At 37.8% G+C, this 18,013-nt stretch overlaps 2 protein-coding genes across 2 annotated transcripts; one reads left to right on the top strand and one right to left on the bottom strand.

The window, feature by feature from the left end:
- Positions 1-5,047: 5,047 nt before the first annotated feature.
- On the top strand, positions 5,048-5,995 carry LOC121148892 (olfactory receptor 4K3). Its single transcript, XM_040969246.1, has one exon. It carries the CDS (start codon positions 5,048-5,050, stop codon positions 5,993-5,995), a length of 948 nt encoding a protein of 315 aa, XP_040825180.1.
- A 4,755-nt stretch (positions 5,996-10,750) lies between these two features.
- Positions 10,751-17,216, bottom strand: LOC121148355 (olfactory receptor 4K2-like). Its single transcript, XM_040968416.1, has 3 exons — positions 17,191-17,216; positions 13,700-14,663; positions 10,751-10,777 (listed from the first exon to the last, which is right to left on the bottom strand). Exons 1-3 carry the CDS (start codon positions 17,214-17,216, stop codon positions 10,751-10,753), a joined length of 1,017 nt encoding a protein of 338 aa, XP_040824350.1.
- Positions 17,217-18,013: the final 797 nt, after the last annotated feature.

Here is an 18,013-nt window from a genome sequence, read left to right as displayed (position 1 = left end):
AGCCAGGCAAGAGACCAGAGACTCCCTTTTTAGCATAATAACAAAACAAAAAAATTACATAGAAAAACAGATAGGATTTAAAGAGTGGCCTAACACCTCTCTCAGGTAAGCAACTCAGCATAGAAAATCATGTTCCATTTGGAGGAGTGAGAGTGATTTGGATTTCAGTAGTATGCCCACTACAATGAAATGTCAAAGCTGGGCAGATCCCAATGGTCCCTGCTCACTGACCCATACTTGCAGACTGAGTGTTTGGACTCTGAATAGCCAGCTTTCCCCTCCCACCACTTATACCTGGCATTACAGTTCAGAACCTGTCTATCACCATGACATGCTGGCATTTGATAAAGACAGGCACATACCCCTGGTTACTGTTTACAGATAGAACTTCTGGACTTGTCCTAACACGCGTTCTGGTAGGGAAGACTGATTTTTGTGTGTCAGCACAGGCCTTAGACAAACTGGGGTACATGGAGTCCTAAAGTCTATGACGCTCAGGTATGATTTAGTCTAGTACTAGTCTGAGTGGAAAAGAGACCATTTTATTATCGACTTCTAGCCTTGAGCAGACATGAATGAACAATAGAACAGTATCCTGAGAGTCACTGCTGAGCTAGAAAAGTCTAACAATGGGCAAGTCTATTCCCTAGGTACATGCTTGTGGACCAACCTCAGTATTAGACGGAGACTTGCACTCTGGTAGGACACACACGTTTTATAATGTTTCACCATCAATATCATGTGCTCCTGGTGTGCACTCCCAGGGCTACACAAGCCTTATAAGTGGATAATCACTCCCATATCCTTGGGAAGCGGCCAAAAAATTGCAAACCTGCTTTGGGATTCAGTGGCAGATGGATAGAATACAAATTTAACACAACAAAAGAAAGCAAGCTAGAGATCAAATCCTTGATGAACAAAGACGGTAAAATTCTCAAAAAAAAAAAAAAATGCCAGTAGATAAAATCAAAAGCACATTTAAAAAGTTATTCACCATGATCAAGTGAAATTAATTGCAGGGGTACAAAGATAGTTCACATACACAAATCAGTAAGTATAATACACAGCATTAACAAAATGAAGGTCAAACACAATATGATCAATTTTTTTCAGATGCAAAACAGCCATTGGATTGGCCAGTGTTGTATTCTGGATTAAGCAGCTACTAGTGGCACCTGCATCACAAATGAGGATCAGTTTGAGATCTGACTGCTACACCTCTGATCCAGCTTCCTGATAGTGTCCCTGGAAAGCAGTAAAAGATGGCCTAAGTGATTGGGTCCCTGCTCCAATGAGGGAAACCTGGAAAAAAGCTCTGGGATCCTGGCTTTGGGCCTAGCATAAACCCTGCCACTATGGACATTTGAGGAGTGATGCATCAGTTGGACAATATCTGTGTGTGTGTATATATATGCACGTGGTGCTGTAAATATAGGAGTAGAGGCCATTGTCTCATACGCAGATTTCTCTTCCTTCAGACACAGTCCCAGGAGCAGCATAGCTAGATCATCTGGCAGGTCAATTTTCAGTTCCCATAGATTCTCCATACTGATTTCCATAGTGGTTGTACACGCCAACACTCCCACCAACAATGAAGGACGGCACCTTTCCCCTCACGTGCACTCCAGCAGGTGTTGTTAGTGGATTTCTGGATGTAGGCCAACCTCACCCGAGTTAGGTGGAATGTTGATGTGATTTTGATTTGCATCTCCTTAACTGCCAGGGAGCCTGAGCATCTTTTGTCAGGGGTACAATCTTTTAGTCATTTGAATTTGTTCTTTTGAAATGTCTTTTCTTTTCTTTTCTTCCCTCCCCCCCCCCCCATTTCTTCACAGAATTGTTTGTTTTGCTGTCACTGGGTTTCTGAAGCTCTTTTTGAATGTTGGACATTAATCTCTGATTGGTTATGTAGTGTGTAAAGATTTTCTCCCATTCTGTTCCTTGCTTCTTTACTTTGTTGATCATTTTCCTTGCTGTACAGAATCCTTTAAGTGTGATATAATACCAATTGTCTATTTTTGCTTTCACTGCCTGTGTTTTTGGTGCCTTTTTCAAGACACCAAATATCTTGGAGAGTACTTCCTATGTTTTCCCCTAATATTTTCATGGTTTATGAGTACGAATTGAGGTCTGTGATCCATTTAGAGCTGCTATTTTTTTTGGTAAGGTTAGAGGTGGTATAGACAAATATCTCCATGTCTGAGAAAGAAATTGTAATTACGGTCCCTTTAAAGTAGTGGAAAGAGTAGCCTAGCAGCTGAAGTCCTCGCCTTGAACATGTCAGGATCCCATATGGGCACTGGTTCTAATCCCAGCAGTCCCACTTCCCATCCAGCTCCCTGCTTGCGTCCTGGGAAAGCAATCGAGGATAGTCCAAGCCTTGGGACCCTGTACCCATGTGGGAGATCCAGAAGAGGCTCCAGGCTCCTGGGTTTGGATTGGTTAAGCTCCAGTTGTTGCTGCCACTTGAGGAGTGAATCCACGGATGGAAAATCTCCCTCTCTGTTTCTCCTCCTCTCTGTATATCTGACTTTGCAATAAAATTGAACTAAATCTTTAAAAAATTAGTGGAAAGAAGTCTTAAGTACCTAAGAATTAATCTAACCAAATATGCAGAAGAGCTCTGAAAACTATAAAACATTATTTTAAGTAGAAGACATTAAAAGATGGAGAAACTAACCATACCCCTGGATTGGCAGGATCAACATCATCAAAAATATCCATTTTACCAAAAGTAATATATGAATTCACCATGATTCCAATCAAAATCCCAACAACATTCTTCTCATAAATAGAAAAGATGATGCAAAAGTTCATTTGAAAACATAAGAGACCACGAATAGCCCAAGTTATCCTGATGAATAAAAATGAAGCTGGGGGAAATCATAATTCCAGACTTCAAGACATGCTACAGAGCAGTGGTTATCAAAGCAGTCTGGTACTGGTACAAGAACAAAGAAGATCAATGGAACAGAACAGAAACACCAGACGAGAGCCCACACATGTATAGCCAACTAATCTTTGACAAGAAAACTGAAAACAATCCAGGTAAAAACAACAAATGCTGTTGGAAAGTTGAATAGCAGTCTGCAGAAGTAAGAACTTGTCTAATCTCAATGATCTGTGATTATTTTCAAATTTTCTGTATATGAGTGAAAGACATCTTTTCATTTGATAATTGCTTTTAGCTCTTGTTATTATTTCTGCTTTTTATTTGTCAGCATCAAGGCTTGACTATAATGTGCATTTAAAGATGTTATCTCAAAAATTAAATCAGAAAGTAAGGGTGGAAGGAAGAGAGATGGAGAAGGTGAAGTTAAGAGAAGTGGAATATTCTTAGAATTGTTTCTATGAGCTACATGGAATCTGTTCTCTTTGTATTACTATTACATTAGCATAATAACCCATGAAAATTATGTTGTAATTGGTTGTAACTCTAATTTTTAAAGATATTAAAGATTACATGATCATTTAATTTTTACACTGTTAGAATTTATAAATCAGATTTTTAAAATTTTCCACTCACTTCCTTTTTTCCCTTAGTCCATGTTGATTCATATGAACATTATAAATTTTAAAGTCTTGAATACCCATTCTATTACCTGCTGTATCAATTTTTCTATGTATAAGGGGAAAAACTGTATACTGTATATTCAATTATTAATGAATAAAGTGCGAAGAAACACTTATAGGCTCTCAAAGCAAAGATTCTATTTCTCTTATCTTTGCTGTAACCCAAGATAAATATCACCTCTTACACCTTCCGTTTCCCACATCAATGTGTATAAAGCATACAGGAGCAATCATGCATTTTAGATTTTTTTCCTAATTTTGTAAGTCATCTTAAAACATCCAACCAACGTGAATGTTTTAATAATTCCCACTGCAATTTGAACATCTGTTCACTCCCCAAGCAGTGACTGGTCTTTTCCATGCCTTCTTAGTAATTCCCTGAATTAAATCATTTTAATGTAAGTGTTATCAATAAAAAGGTCATAAGGATACTGGCTCTCCTTGCAGAAGATTCAGCTTATTTTTACTCCATACCAGCTGAGATCATCTTCAGAAGCCAGATTAGTATAAAATACTATGTGAAAACGTTTTTAAGGACATCAACCTACTTTTTTTACATATGGAGAAACAGAACTACTGTGCGACTAAGTAAGTTATCCGATGATAAGCATTTGGGATGAGATTTTAACTGACATTTTCTGAGGTGAGGGCCAAGTTTATTTCTGGTGTATACACTTTGAGAGCTTTGCGGCCGGCATCTATTGTAATATCAGGTAGGTGTACAGAAGACAAAAGATTCGGGAATGGATAAAAGACCAGAGAACAATGTGGTGTAAAAGAAAGAAAACTAACTTCAGAATGAAGACATCAATAGGTAGTTGTTAAAACCCTTTACTTATGATAGAATTTTGGGGGAAAAAAAAAAGACAGAACCTGTGTCTTAGTGGCGAGGTTAAAATTCAGCTTTTAGTGTGCTTTGTAAGAAAGGTCTCTAACCAATTCAGCTGTAACTTATATTAGTAAGTACTTCCAGGTTAGTATCACCTTATTTTGTCTCTGTGAAAGCCTGTCTCATAACTGTGCCATGGAAACTCTGGAAACAGGAAGAAGTTTCTATTTCACAGTGTTGTGGCGCAAGGCAATAAATTCCATCAGAATGAATCTGACTGCAGACATCATGGCTCTCTTTCTGCTCAAAATATACATTGAGATGTCAGAGTCCTTCAGGCTCTAACCACAACATACTCTTTATCTTTGAAGGCTGTATGGCACTGTGGACATGAAGCGAAAATCTTTATACCTACAATGCTATTGAAATTGAGCAACTGAGAAGCAGAAGCTATTTCGTTGTTCTTCCAAACAATCACCAACAGAAAATTGAAGCAGGTATTGTCTCTTGGCAGATCTTTTCTGTCCCTTTGCTCTCTATTACTTTTATTTAGGGAAAAAAAAAATCTTCAGCTTGATTTGTTGTATTTTGTCCTAGTTTCTCTACTACCTACAGATGCCGGAATTCCTGCAGAAATCAGACTGAATGGCCCGCGGCAATGAATCCGTCGTGACTGAGTTCATTCTATTGGGTCTGTCTAGCTCTGCGGACCTCCAGATCTTCTACTTCTTGTTTTTCTCCGTAGTCTATGCAGTCACTGTGCTGGGGAACCTCCTTATCTTGCTTACCGTGGTGATCGAACCTCGCCTTCACTCCCCCATGTATTTCCTGCTGGGCAACCTCTCCTTCATCGATATGTCCCTGGCCTCCTTTGCCACCCCCAAAATGATCGCAGACTTTCTCAGCGAGCGTAAAGCCATCTCCTTCGAAGGCTGCATAACCCAGATATTCTTCTTACACCTGCTCGGAGGGGCGGAGATTGTACTACTGATTGCCATGTCCTTCGACAGGTACGTGGCTATATGTAAGCCTCTGCGTTACCTAGCCATCCTGAGTCCCAGAATGTGCGTGGGGCTTGTGATACTGTCCTGGGTTGTCGGCATTTTTCATGCTTTGAGTCAATTGGCATTTACTGTGAACCTGCCTTTCTGTGGCCCCAATGAAGTAGACAGCTTCTTCTGTGACCTCCCTTTGGTGATTAAACTCGCCTGCGTGGACACGTACATTCTGGGAGTGTTCATGATCTCAACCAGTGGCATGATAGCCCTGATCTGCTTCATGCTCTTGGTCATCTCCTACACGGTCATCCTGGTCACCGTTAGGCAGCACTCTTCCGGCGGGACCTCCAAAGCCCTCTCCACCTGCAGTGCCCATTTCACCGTGGTAACCCTTTTCTTTGGCCCGTGCATTTTCATCTACGTGTGGCCTTTTACAAACTTCCCAATAGACAAGGTGCTCTCAGTGTTTTATACCATATTCACTCCTCTCTTGAATCCAGTGATCTACACTCTGAGAAATAGAGATGTCAAAGATTCCATGAGGAAACTGAGCAGTCACGTGTGGAAGTTTAGGAAGACTGCTCACACTCCTTAATTTTTTCTCACACAAAAATGAAACAAAAATATTTGCTCCTCATTTATTTCCTTTACTCACTTGATGAACATTACTGACACTTAAGAAAAATCAGTTCACAACGCTATTTCTGTAATCAACTGCAGCAGTAACTGTGTTCTGGGTGTATAAATTATTCCTTAGGTAACGTAGCGGTTACTATGGGGCATAGCCAAACTTACACTCAGCATCTTCATGTACGAGGACTCACATTTTACAACATTCAAAATTGTCAGATCTGAGAGTGAGTGTTCTTTACTTCTATGTTTTTAAAATTTATAATCACCTTAAAGGGAAGAGATTTCATGTATTTCAGATACATTGTTTAAGAATATAACGTTCTTTTCCCACCTTCCCACTCTCCTCTCTTTTCTGTTTTTCTTGAAATCTTGTGATAATTTTAATTTATTTTAAAATCACAAGTAAAAAACGAATCCAATTTACAAGATCTAGAAGGACCACTATTAGGAGTATAAATAACTGCTATAAATAATAATCTAATGTTTTAAGATTAAATTCTCTCCCAGTTAGTTACAAAGAAGACAAGTGTGAAATTATGAATGGCTAATGTGTATGCCCCTTGACACTGAAGTAACAATAGAAGTTTTATTGGTGACAAAGTTCTGAAGAATTTTTTTTTAAGTTTAAAAATCAGGTAGAAATGGATGAGTCTTGGAAAATAAAAGCATTTACTATTTAATATGCATGTCATTTGTCTTTGATAAAAATAAGTAGACATCTTACTTATCTTTAATCTCTATGTTCTCTAGAATGAAATTCTCAGTTTTAAATATCACAACAAATCAGAAAAATTTTATGTTGAAGATTCAAAGGATCCCACAATTATGTACCTCAAATTAAATTCACAGTTCATTTCTGCAAAATCATGAGACTAAGACACAAAGATACCCAAGGATATAGAAACATTTTCAAAATAATAATAATTATGGGCAACATCTAAGTTGCTCATCTGCAAATACTGAATACTGATATTTCTTAAGCAGCAACAATTTCTTAGGGTGCCATGGTGTTCCTGTATTGTTTGTGCTCTAAACAGCCTAATGACCAGTGAGATCCTGAAGGGATCTGTTTACCCCTAATGCAACACAGAACTTAACATAAGGACCCCATGACCAGTGGTCCTTCGAATAGTTGATATGGCAAACAGCTGGAGTTTGAGGAAGATAGAAGTCATTCAGTTAAACCTGTTTTACAGATGATTAAATCAAGAAACACAGAAAATGTTATTTTTCCACAAACACCTAACTGAGGCTAGAGGCCAGCCTAGAATGCTGGTTTTTATTTACTGAAATTACCTTGAAATGCATTTTGCTCATTGCCATCCTGAGATACGCTCATGGGAGAAAGGTTTAGTGCATGAAACTGAACCATTATAGCCACTAATAATTAGTCAATTACTTCTTATTAAATTTGGAAAACATTTTGTATAATATTACTCTAATCTGGGAATAGAGTCAGACAGAAAAATGACTAAGAATATTAAGAAATCAAACAGAAAAACCTATTAATAGATTGATGTGTTGAGAACTGGGTGAAATGGATGAATAACAATAAATCAGAAAAGTAGAGAGGAGATCCAAATGGAAACAAACACAAATATTTAATCATCATAAAGAAATTAGCATATACTTATTTTGACTCAATAAGTTCTGTTTTGTATTATAAAACCGTAAATTATAGCAATGTTAAGATTGAAAATGTATTGGATTTGGTAATTTAAAGAGTCTTCTGTGTGTTTTTCGTGACTTAACAGCTGGTTACATTTATCATTGTGTCTAATTAGCATTGTAGACATCTCCTAAGGAATTGTTAATGAAAAAACAGTTGCTTGTTTGATTCTAAACATTATAGAATGTTCTCTCACATTCTCAGCTCTGCTAACAAGGCCAACTCTGTTAGCTGTGCTGTTCGTGTTTCATTCTGATCAGCTGTATATGGTTAGCTTATTTAGGCTTAAAGAGTGTCCAGTAAAGAGTAATCACGGTCTTCCATAATTTTTTTATGTGCACCATTTACCTTCATTGAACTTCAGCTATTTCACAAGTTAATCTGGAATCTAGCAAGTGAAACAGGAGTGATTATGCAGATATAAAAATATGTGACATTACTGAAAAATAAATGTACGTGCAGGCAAAACAAAATTGTTTCAGCTTGAATTAACTTCAATCACTGATTCATTGAAACAAGCCGTGACATAAAAGTTCCTGGATTCTGGGCCTAGTGCGATAGCCTAGTGGCTAACATCCTCATGTTGCAAATGTGGTGGGATCCCATACGGGCTCTGGTTCGTGTCCCAGCTGTTCCGCTTCCCTTCCAGCTCCCTGCTTGTGGCCTGGGAAAGCAGTCGAAGACAGTCCAAAGCTTTGGGACCCTGCACCTGTGTGGGAGACGTGGTAGAAGTTCCTGGCTACTGATTTCAATTGTCTCAGCTTGAGCCTTTGCGGCCGCTTGGGGAGTAAAACATCAGACAGAGTATTTTCCTCTCTATCTCTCCTCCTCTCTGTAAATCTGCCTTCCCAATAAAGATACATTTAAATAAAATAAAACAAAATAAAATAAAATAAAATAAAATAAATAAAATAGTGAATCTTCGTCTCCATGGTGCTGTCAATTCAAAAACATACAAGGATTTTCCATTTTTGTGTAGTTCATTCTATTTATCTCTTTGGTGTTTTGTAGTTTTCACTGTAGAGGTCTTTCACATTCTGATTAAATTATTTTGAAGTGAATTGTTTTTATAAATTCTTGGAATGATCATAGGAATGAATGATCAGGAAGAATCTTCAGAAAAATTGAGTCAATATGAAGAGGAAAAAAACATGGCTATAACGAGCAGGTGGAAAACGAGCATATTTGAGGGCACAAGAGGAAGAAAGATTCTAGAAAATAGCTTCAACGTGCAAGGTGATGGGAGGAAAGGCGAATATATGAAGTAGGTTTCCACTGTGGTGCAGCTGTCTAGCTTCCACCATGGTGCGGCAGGGCTTGTGGGGGTTTGGGGATGTGGACTTGCAGAGGGCTTGGTGGAATGGGGGTGTTCACACTGGGGTGTGCAGCCACCAGAACAGGTTACTGTATCTGCCTGCATACATGTGGGTAGGTCTTGGGGTAGGCCAGGCTGGGCCAGGTCATGACACATGCTGGCAGACCAGGCAGGGCCACAACACCAGCCAGTTCACAGTAGTGCTAGTTCCAAGCCTGGAGCCGGCTGGACTGAGCTAGGCTGCAGCACCTGCCTGCATAAGCTAGAATTGGGGACAGGCTACAGCACTCACCAGGAAATGCTGAGGTGAGGTGGGCCATGCTTGACTGGGCCATAGCACCCACCAGCACACTTAAGACCTCAGTGGGGGCTGGCTGGGAAGGAAGGTAGTGGGGGCAGCAAGGATCCTCCACTGGGCCACTCCTTCCACTGATGAGTGAGAACTGGGGCCAGGGCAGACCAGGATAGGCAGAGCTACAAGATCTGTTAGTCTATATGTGAGCTGGTTTTTGGAAAGAGCTAGGTTGGGATAAATGACTGTATCCAACAGTGTATGCATGAACCAGAGTAAGTGCAGGATGGTCGGGCTTTGCCACAGCATCAGCTGGCAAGAGCTAGGAATGGAAGCAAGTCTTGTCAAGCTAGACTGAAGAAAAACTTGGAAAGATCTGGGGCTGCAAGTGGACCTCTTAGGAAAACTGTGGGTACCTCTCAGATAGGTGATAGCTCCCACTGGTGCGCATGAGAACCAGGGGTGGACCTGGCTAGAAAGGCGGTAGCACCCGCCAGCACACAAATGAGCTGGATAGTACGGTCAGTTGAGTTTGGCTAAACTGCAGCACCCATTGGTGCATACAAAATCTGAATGGGATGTGGGTCTGACTGGACCAGTCTACTGCATATGCCAACATGCACAGGAAGCAAGGCTGGGGCAGGCCTGGTGGTAGTTATTGGGGGCCGTTTCAGCTGTACTGCAGTTCCCAGCTGTGTATATGAGGAGCTGAATGCGTGGTGGATAGGATTAGGCTGGGCTGTAGCATTCACTGGTTTATGTAAGAGATGGGGCTGGAGCCAGAACTACCCAGCAATTACAAATACCAGTGAATGTGTAGGCTGATGTTGTTGATAGACTGAGTTGGACTCTGTACTGACTGGCTAGCACACACAAGAGTCAAGTCTGGGATCGCCTCAGATGAAGTTTCTTTGGGGATCCTCAACCATCCACCAAAACTGCTGGACTCAGAGCTCCAATCATGGGGATATATGCAGGATTTGTGGTCTGACCATGGAGTGCATGTGTCAGAACTGGGCTTTTTCAGTGGCTAAGACAGAGCAGTAGATGGCATGCCCAGAGGCACGTAGGGGATATGGCAATCCATTAGGGCCTACAGAGGACATCTACTACTGCAGCAGAGGATGGAAGACAGAAAAAATTGGACAATTCTCCCAGCCAAGTGTTGACAGCGAGTATCTGCAGAAATGGAGAATCTAAGGTGGACTATGTCAGCCAATGGACCTTGGAAGGATTTCCTCATCCTTGGATTGATGAGATCGACAGCATTTCAGAACTATCAGAACGCTCAGAGCATGCCCCACATCAGGGAGAAGACATTGGGCTGGCACTCCCCAGCCCCAGGTACTGATGCGATTAGTATGCTGGGTGCAGCTTCTCCACTTCTATCCCCCACTCTTTCCCCCAAACACAGGAAGAAGAAAAATTGGAAACAACAGTCTCATCTACTTCTTTCTAATCCTCGGCCCTTCCCACCCTAATCAGTGGTCCACATGGGCATCCTTCTGACTGTGTAAATATCCAAAATAAATCTTTTTTTTAAAAAGAGGGGGAAGAAAAAAAGAATATATGAGGTGAAAAAGCAGTCTTAATTCTAACAGTTGTTGGACTATAGCTGCGAATGGATACAGCTTAAGCAAATACATTCCGTTGTAGATGGGGTAGGGAAAGAGACAAGGAGAAAAAGCCAAGATGACTTTTAGTCTGTAGCTCCAAATAGGGAAAAATAATTAAAATACCACTTTTCATCAGACCACCTGAGAAGCCTGCTGAAAGGTCTCACAGTAGAAATCAGGTAATGCTTTAAGCAACTGCTTGGAGTCAGCCCCCGGTTATCCACGCTTCCCCGTTACTTCCACAAGCACTCTCTTGTCAAAGATGACTTCAGTCACTGCTCCAAAAAGTTTTAGTTGTCCCAAACACACACAAGTGGATCATATGTCTCTTTGGAAATTTAGTGAAGTCTAAAATCTACTCCCCAGAATAATATCTCAAATAAAAGAATAAAATATGCAGAAGCACAAAAATTAAAGCCCTGAAGTATAGTTATTTGAATATTCTTAAATTGTGATAGAGTGATATATGTATGTTTTATGAATGCATTGAATGAGATCATTTTAAGATAGTGGTAATCATTAACGGTGCTTTCATATTTCTGCAACAACTTTTCACAATATAAAAACATCTATGATGACGTAATTGTTAGTTCCAATGATACTTCATGCAGTCATAAGAAATGCCGCACTTCGATTAGAGATTATGAAATAATAAATGCGTTTGTACCATCTAAATTCATACAACTCCTGGTTTCTTAGAGACTTCTTGATAGTCAGTAATTCACAGGTTAAGAACTTAATTCATGCCCCCTCCTTCTCATGTCCACATTTATGTTTGAAAAAGGTTTGTTACTGATGTGTGAAAATGAATTTTTTTGTGAGAAATAGTTAAGGAAAAGGTGTGAAGATAGATGAACAAGCTTTTATGATAGCATGGACTAAACAGCTACCTAAGTATTGTTCTGTAGCTAGCACTGAGTGGTACTATACTACTAGGAAATAGATCAAGTCAATATATATCTTAGAATAAGCAGAACTCTTTGATAGATTGTATCAAGTGATAAATGAGAATAAGGTGGAATTCAATTATGAACGTGTTATTTCTACTTCATTCATTTTTTCCTCTCTCTACCTCTCTCCAGTCTCGCTTCTTTGATGACTGGTGTTCTACACAAACCATACAGTCACAAATAGGTAAAATCATAAAAGATGGATGAGCACTCAAGGATGGTGCAAACACGAAAGCTAGCTTCAGGCGTTTACACAGGGGACATGTTGAGAAGGGGCTGCTGTGTTATGGAATCGGTGCAGAAGTCATGACCAGCCTCTGCGTGATACTCCGAGGGTGCACTTCAATGCTTAGCCAATTTCTCACAAGTAGACTCTACTATCAGGAATTCCCGTGAAAATTAAACATTTATTTTCTATTTTCAGAAATGTGCTAGATAAAAAAATCTAATTTGATGCTATAACGTTCTGATTCTAATTTTGATATCTTCCTGAAAAGCACGTTATACAATGTCTCCAAAAAGACAATTTATTCATATTTTCAAGAATCCACACAAGATCATTCCGCCTATAGAAGAAATGTTTATTAATATACTTCATTTAAACTGAGTAGCTGAAAAGTAACTGCCATTCATATTTCCAGTCAATATTTCCAGTAAATTACATTATATAAAAAATTAAAACACTTCACTACTATTATTGAATAGAAAAATCCAAAAAAAAAACCACGTGAAACTAGTTTAAACTTCACAATCATGTTTATTTCATTTGAAGACATTACTATAGTAAGGCAAGATGCTAACCTATTGAACATATTTTATTTATTATTCTCCTCCTCCATGCAATCTGGAAATACATTTTAACATAACATTTTAAAATCCCCAAAAATATAGTATTTCTTTAAAAAAAAAATACAGGCACACAAAGCACATAAATGCATTAACAATTGGCACAGGTACAGTATTTCAACATTACTTAACAGTAAGTAAATTGTCATACTCTATTATGGTGTAAAATCATGCTGTTTAGGTTCCAGTAAGCTCTTTTGTTTCCCTTTCTAAAGCATCAACATATAACTCTCAGTAACAAATTACTAGTTAATATTAACTAATAGCAAGCATTGTTAAATAAGTTACTGATGCTTTTGTTTCATTTTTGAAATATTATCGAACACTAAATATTTTATAAATGAAGAAACTTGCTTAATAACCTTAATGTGATTATTCATGTTTGCACAACAGGAAAATTTAGGGACCGGAAAGCAGGCCCACTAGAGACTGGCCCTACCTAAGTGTTGGACCCATGTCCCTCCACCAATAAATCTTGAACTTTGATGGATCGCCAACGTCCAGCGAAAGCATGAAGTAGATTAGACATTCAACAAATAATGACTACGCTCAGGATCAGGGGCTTACGTTTGAAAACAACAATAAATTTTATTTAATAATAAAACTGAGGCAAAAATCAACTTCAGTCTTAACCTTTATTTCTAATAAGAGAAACTTCACTCAGCTCAGGTTTCTTAAATAATGTGAATCTGTGATATGTTTATAGAATTCAGTCCTACAAATCCCTAAATTCATGTTCACAATTCTGATGATATGTTCAGTCTCTTGTACAAATCGCCTTTAAGTTTCAATGAATTACCAGATGGGTCTGTACTCTCAAATGGGTTGCAAAACACTGTACTAACTTTTATCAAAATGGTACCCACTTCTGGTCCTAGCTTCTTATTTTCCTAAGTCTAGGCTCACTGACTTAACAAGCAGATTTTAAAGCAAACTGATCACAGCACATCTCCAATAGGGTACAACCATTCATTGCACTGAATATCTTGGAGTAGTTTTCCCAATATTGAAATACCGGTTACTTAGTTTTTTCTTCATTGCCCTCTTCACCTCTTGATTTCTCAAAGTGTAAATAAGTGGATTCAAAAGGGGAGTGAAGATAGTATAGAAAACAGAGAGAATTTTGTCCACCAGGAAGCTTGCGAAAGGCCACACGTAAATGAAGATGCAAGGACCAAAGAATAGCAACACAACCATGAAATGTGCAGTACAGGTAGAAAACGCTTTGGATGACCCCGAGGAGGAGTGATCGTTGATAGTGACGAGAACAATGATGTAAGAAGTGAGCAAAAGCAGAAAACTCACGAGAGCAATCGCACCACTGGAAGAGATCATAAAGATCCCAAGAACATACGTATCTATGCAAGCCAGCTGGATAACCAAAGGAAGATCACAGAAGAAACTGTCTATAACATTGGGACCACAGAAGGGCAAATAGAGAGTAAAAACCAACTGACTCATTGTATGCAGGAAACCCACAGCCCAAGAGGTTAGCACAAGCCCAACACACACTTTTTGGCTCATAATATTTGGATAATGGAGAGGTTTGCAGATGGCTATATACCTGTCAAAAGACATGGAAATCAGCAGTACAATCTCAGTCCCAGTGAAGAGGTGCAAGAAAAAGATCTGTGAAATGCAGCCCTGAAAGGAGATGGTCTTACTCTCAGCAAAGAAGTCCAGGATCATCTTTGGTGTGGCAAAGGAGGACAGACACATGTCAATGAGAGACAAGTTGCTGAGCAGGAAGTACATGGGAGCATGGAGCTGTGAGGTGCACAGGACAGTGAGCAAAATCAGGCAGTTGCCTATCATGGTTATTACATAGAAAAGGGAAAACACCACAAAGAAGAATAGCTGGAGCTCATGGGAATCAGTAAGCCCAAGCAACACAAATTCAGACACTCTGGAACAGTTTTGCATCTCCACCGATGTGCAAACTCTATATTAAAAGAAACAAAATTACAGAGCTGGAGAAATTTGATATTTGTATAACTTCATATGAAGAATTATTTAACAGAGCATAGTTACCTAGAATGCAATTAAAAATATACTGCCTAAGAAGACACAGCATGCATATTTACACAGCAAGCTTTAAAAAGTGTGTGTGTTCCCCTGAATACAGCACATGAGTTAAAATAACAATTGAAATTTCAAAGGCTTTTCCTATACAAAAGCATTATACAGTATTGAGTCAACTGTTAGTGACCACTGGATTCATTTGACACCTCACTAATTTCAGGAGATTCATACAGTGCCCTGTGTGAGTGACAAATCGCCTGCTTTCTAATTACTTAATTCTGTAAATGACCAGATGACCTTCTTTTTAAAAGTGAAATATTCTCAAAGTTTACATTCTCCTAAAAAGGCTTTTTAAAATAGACTCCTTTCTTTGTGTTTATGCTATGCAAACATTGCTCATTATTTTAAACTATTAAAAAGAAACATAAAGACTCAGAATCATTTTTAAAATTACATTTACAGTGCTTCCTGTTTGATAACCTTTACTCTCCATATGTTATATGTTATAAATGCCTCTGCCAAATAGTAGAAAATGTAATACTACGCAAATGAAAATAAGTTCTAGCAAGTGACAGCTGGTTTTGCAAGTAGGTTTTGTTTATTCGTCCCAATAGCTAATTTAAGCCTTCGACCATGGAAGTTTTAGCCAAGGTACCTAAAAAATTTTCCAAATTATTAGAATATATTCTGGATTAAAGTTAATTCAATAATTAATATAGCTTAACAGTTCTGGTATTTAGACATAATTTGAATATCATCAAGATCATTACTGTTTTTAGGTATTTGGAAAGATATCATTGTATGTAAAACTATATGGCTCCTATTGTATATTAGATTATTTGAGAATCCTCAATTTGCACATTTGAATATTTCATGTATGTATAGTGGTTTTAATTATTAAGAGATAATATCATTGCATCTAATTTTGTGATGCAACTTATCTATCTTTGAAAATTTGATTTTTGTTTCTTATAACCAAGCATTCTGAAGGGATTAAAACTTAAATATGTTGTCAAAGAAACATGGTGGACATACCTCAACAAATGCTAAATGTCAATATACTAACATTTATGTTATAGTTTTATTAATATGAATAGAAATTAATGAAGTCATTTTCATTGATACAGATAATTAGCAAATGGAAACAGAATCTGTGAAAGAATTATTTAGCTTTCATTTTCTCTCTACTCACTACATATGATCTCCCAAGAACTGTATAAAAATAATAGAAAGATAAGTATGCAGGCAAAACCACTGCAGTCAACACCAGCATCCTAGAAGACCCCTGGTTTATATCCTGGCTGCTCCACTCCTGATCCCACTCCCTACTGATTATCTGGGGAAAGCAGTGAGAGATGGCAAAGTGCTTGAACCCCCGCCACCCACACTGGAGATTGGGAAGAAGTTCTTGGTATCTGGCTTTAACCTGGCCTAGACCTAGCCATTATAGCCATATGGGGAATGAACCAGCAAAAGGAAAATGGCTCTCTCTCTCTCTCTCTCTCTCTCTCTCTCTCGCCCTCCCTCCTTTCCCTCCTTTGCCTCTCCCTCTCGCTGTATAATGCTTTCAAGTAAGTTGATCACAGGAAACTCACATTATAAAAATCTGAAACTACTAACCATAGAAGGTCAGTACACATATAGAATTAACTCTTCTATCAGTTACCAATTCAGGAAACAATGTTTATTAATATTTATGCTATTTTCTCTGGATTAGCTGATGTCAGCTGAGTGCCATTTTCAGCTAAAATGCCTGTCATGGTTTATAGGTCAAAAAATAAGTTTTACCTGACTTACAATAAAAATTAAATAACTATCAAATGCAACTTTAGCTTCTTTTATAGATAACTATCAGAAATTTTCAGTTAAATCCACATGCTACCTTTAGGAAAGATCCAGAGCAAGTGCCTTGATGGCGAATTTTACAGTCTGTTAGAAGTAGAAAATCAGTGAAAGAAAAACAGCCTTCTGACTCATTTTTATATTATTGCTTTGACAAGAAGAAGTCCTAAAAATGAATTAAACTCTGCAAATTATAATATATAATATATTAATATATTATTAAATAAAATATCTAACATATATTCTATCATTCCATCCTTAACTCACTCTAATTATAACCTTTCTCACTATTTTCTCACTAATTTTGTGTTACCTTCAGCAAAATTTCTCACATAATTTGACTCATGTTTTTATTTGATAACTATCTTCAAAATTGTCTAAAAAAAATCTTCAGGATTCTTAAAAATTAAACTTTTGCCCAGGGTTTGAATATGACTAAATTTTTGCTGATCTTCATCCTATCCCAATACTTTCTCCTAGATATGGCCTCCTGGGAGAGTTAAGTTTGGTGATCTGTTTAAAAACTCAAAGCGCATTTGCAGTGTGACTTAGCTGGCTTTCACAACTCCATATTTAAGAATGCTGTTCAGGAATAGTCAGCTTACTTTATTTCATGAATAGGGGTAATCATATTGTATAATAACGCAATTGTAGTCTAACTTGAGGAATTTTTAAAAAGACTATTACCAAAGTAATTGAATCCTTGTAGTTTTTAATACTTTTAGATAACGAAAATATTTGTTAGAATTAATAAATCTTGTCATTTTACTCATTTTTATTTTCTTTGCTTATAAAATTAACAAATTTCCATTTGTAAATTCTACTTGAAATCAATAAATTACATCTTTTTAAATTCTTTTCACAAGAATGATGTAAGTTGCTTTGAAAATTTTCAGCTGCAAGCATCTGAATATTTTTTCTATCCTAACAATAATTTTTAATGAGAATAATTTTATATCTTTATATATACAGTCATATACTTTAATAAAATTATATTTATGTGTATCACTGTAAGTAACTAAATCATTGCCAGTCTTTTTTCTCAACTCTGTCTCCAGGAAGACAGTTCTGATGCCTTCTTATTAGAGCTATCTACTGTTAGATTTCCAAGTTATCTGTACTTTTTCTTTATTATGCATCATTTCTTTTGCTTTATATAATTATTAAAAAATAGTTAATGTATTTTTGTGCTACATAAAAAAACAAAAACCACAACCAATTCTTAAAATCATTCCTGTGAGATTCAGTTTGTAACCTACCGATTAGCCACACAAGAGTGTAAGCACCTTTTCCTCTGATGCTTGCAAGCTCACTGAAATGGCCGAGCTCTTTTGTAAGAACCAGAAGCATGGAGTATGATGATATACTTTCTTCTGCCTTTGTATAAGAACTCTTAGAAGGCAGTGCCACACAGGAGATAGGGGATTG

Source organism: Ochotona curzoniae, unplaced genomic scaffold, assembly GCF_017591425.1.
Source record: "Ochotona curzoniae isolate NIBS_2020 unplaced genomic scaffold, NIBS_Ocur_1.0 scaffold_4701, whole genome shotgun sequence".
Classification (NCBI taxonomy): domain Eukaryota; kingdom Metazoa; phylum Chordata; class Mammalia; order Lagomorpha; family Ochotonidae; genus Ochotona; species Ochotona curzoniae.
This window is presented reverse-complemented; position numbering and strand designations above follow the sequence as displayed.

What these genes read in the sequence shown, in the direction of transcription:
- LOC121148892 (XM_040969246.1), top strand. Translation starts at nt 5,048, where the DNA reads ATGGCCCGCGGCAATGAATCCGTCGTGACTGAGTTCATTCTATTGGGT.
- LOC121148355 (XM_040968416.1), bottom strand. Translation starts at nt 17,216, where the DNA reads ATGATTACCCCTATTCATGAAATAAA. An exon ending in ACCCCTATTCATGAAATAAA is followed by an intron (nt 14,664 to 17,190) that starts GTAAGCTGACTA and finishes CTTTTAATATAG; the next exon opens with AGTTTGCACATCGGTGGAGA. An exon ending in AAACTACTCCAAGATATTCA is followed by an intron (nt 10,778 to 13,699) that starts GTGCAATGAATG and finishes TAGGGTGGGAAG; the next exon opens with GGCCGAGGATTAGAAAGAAG.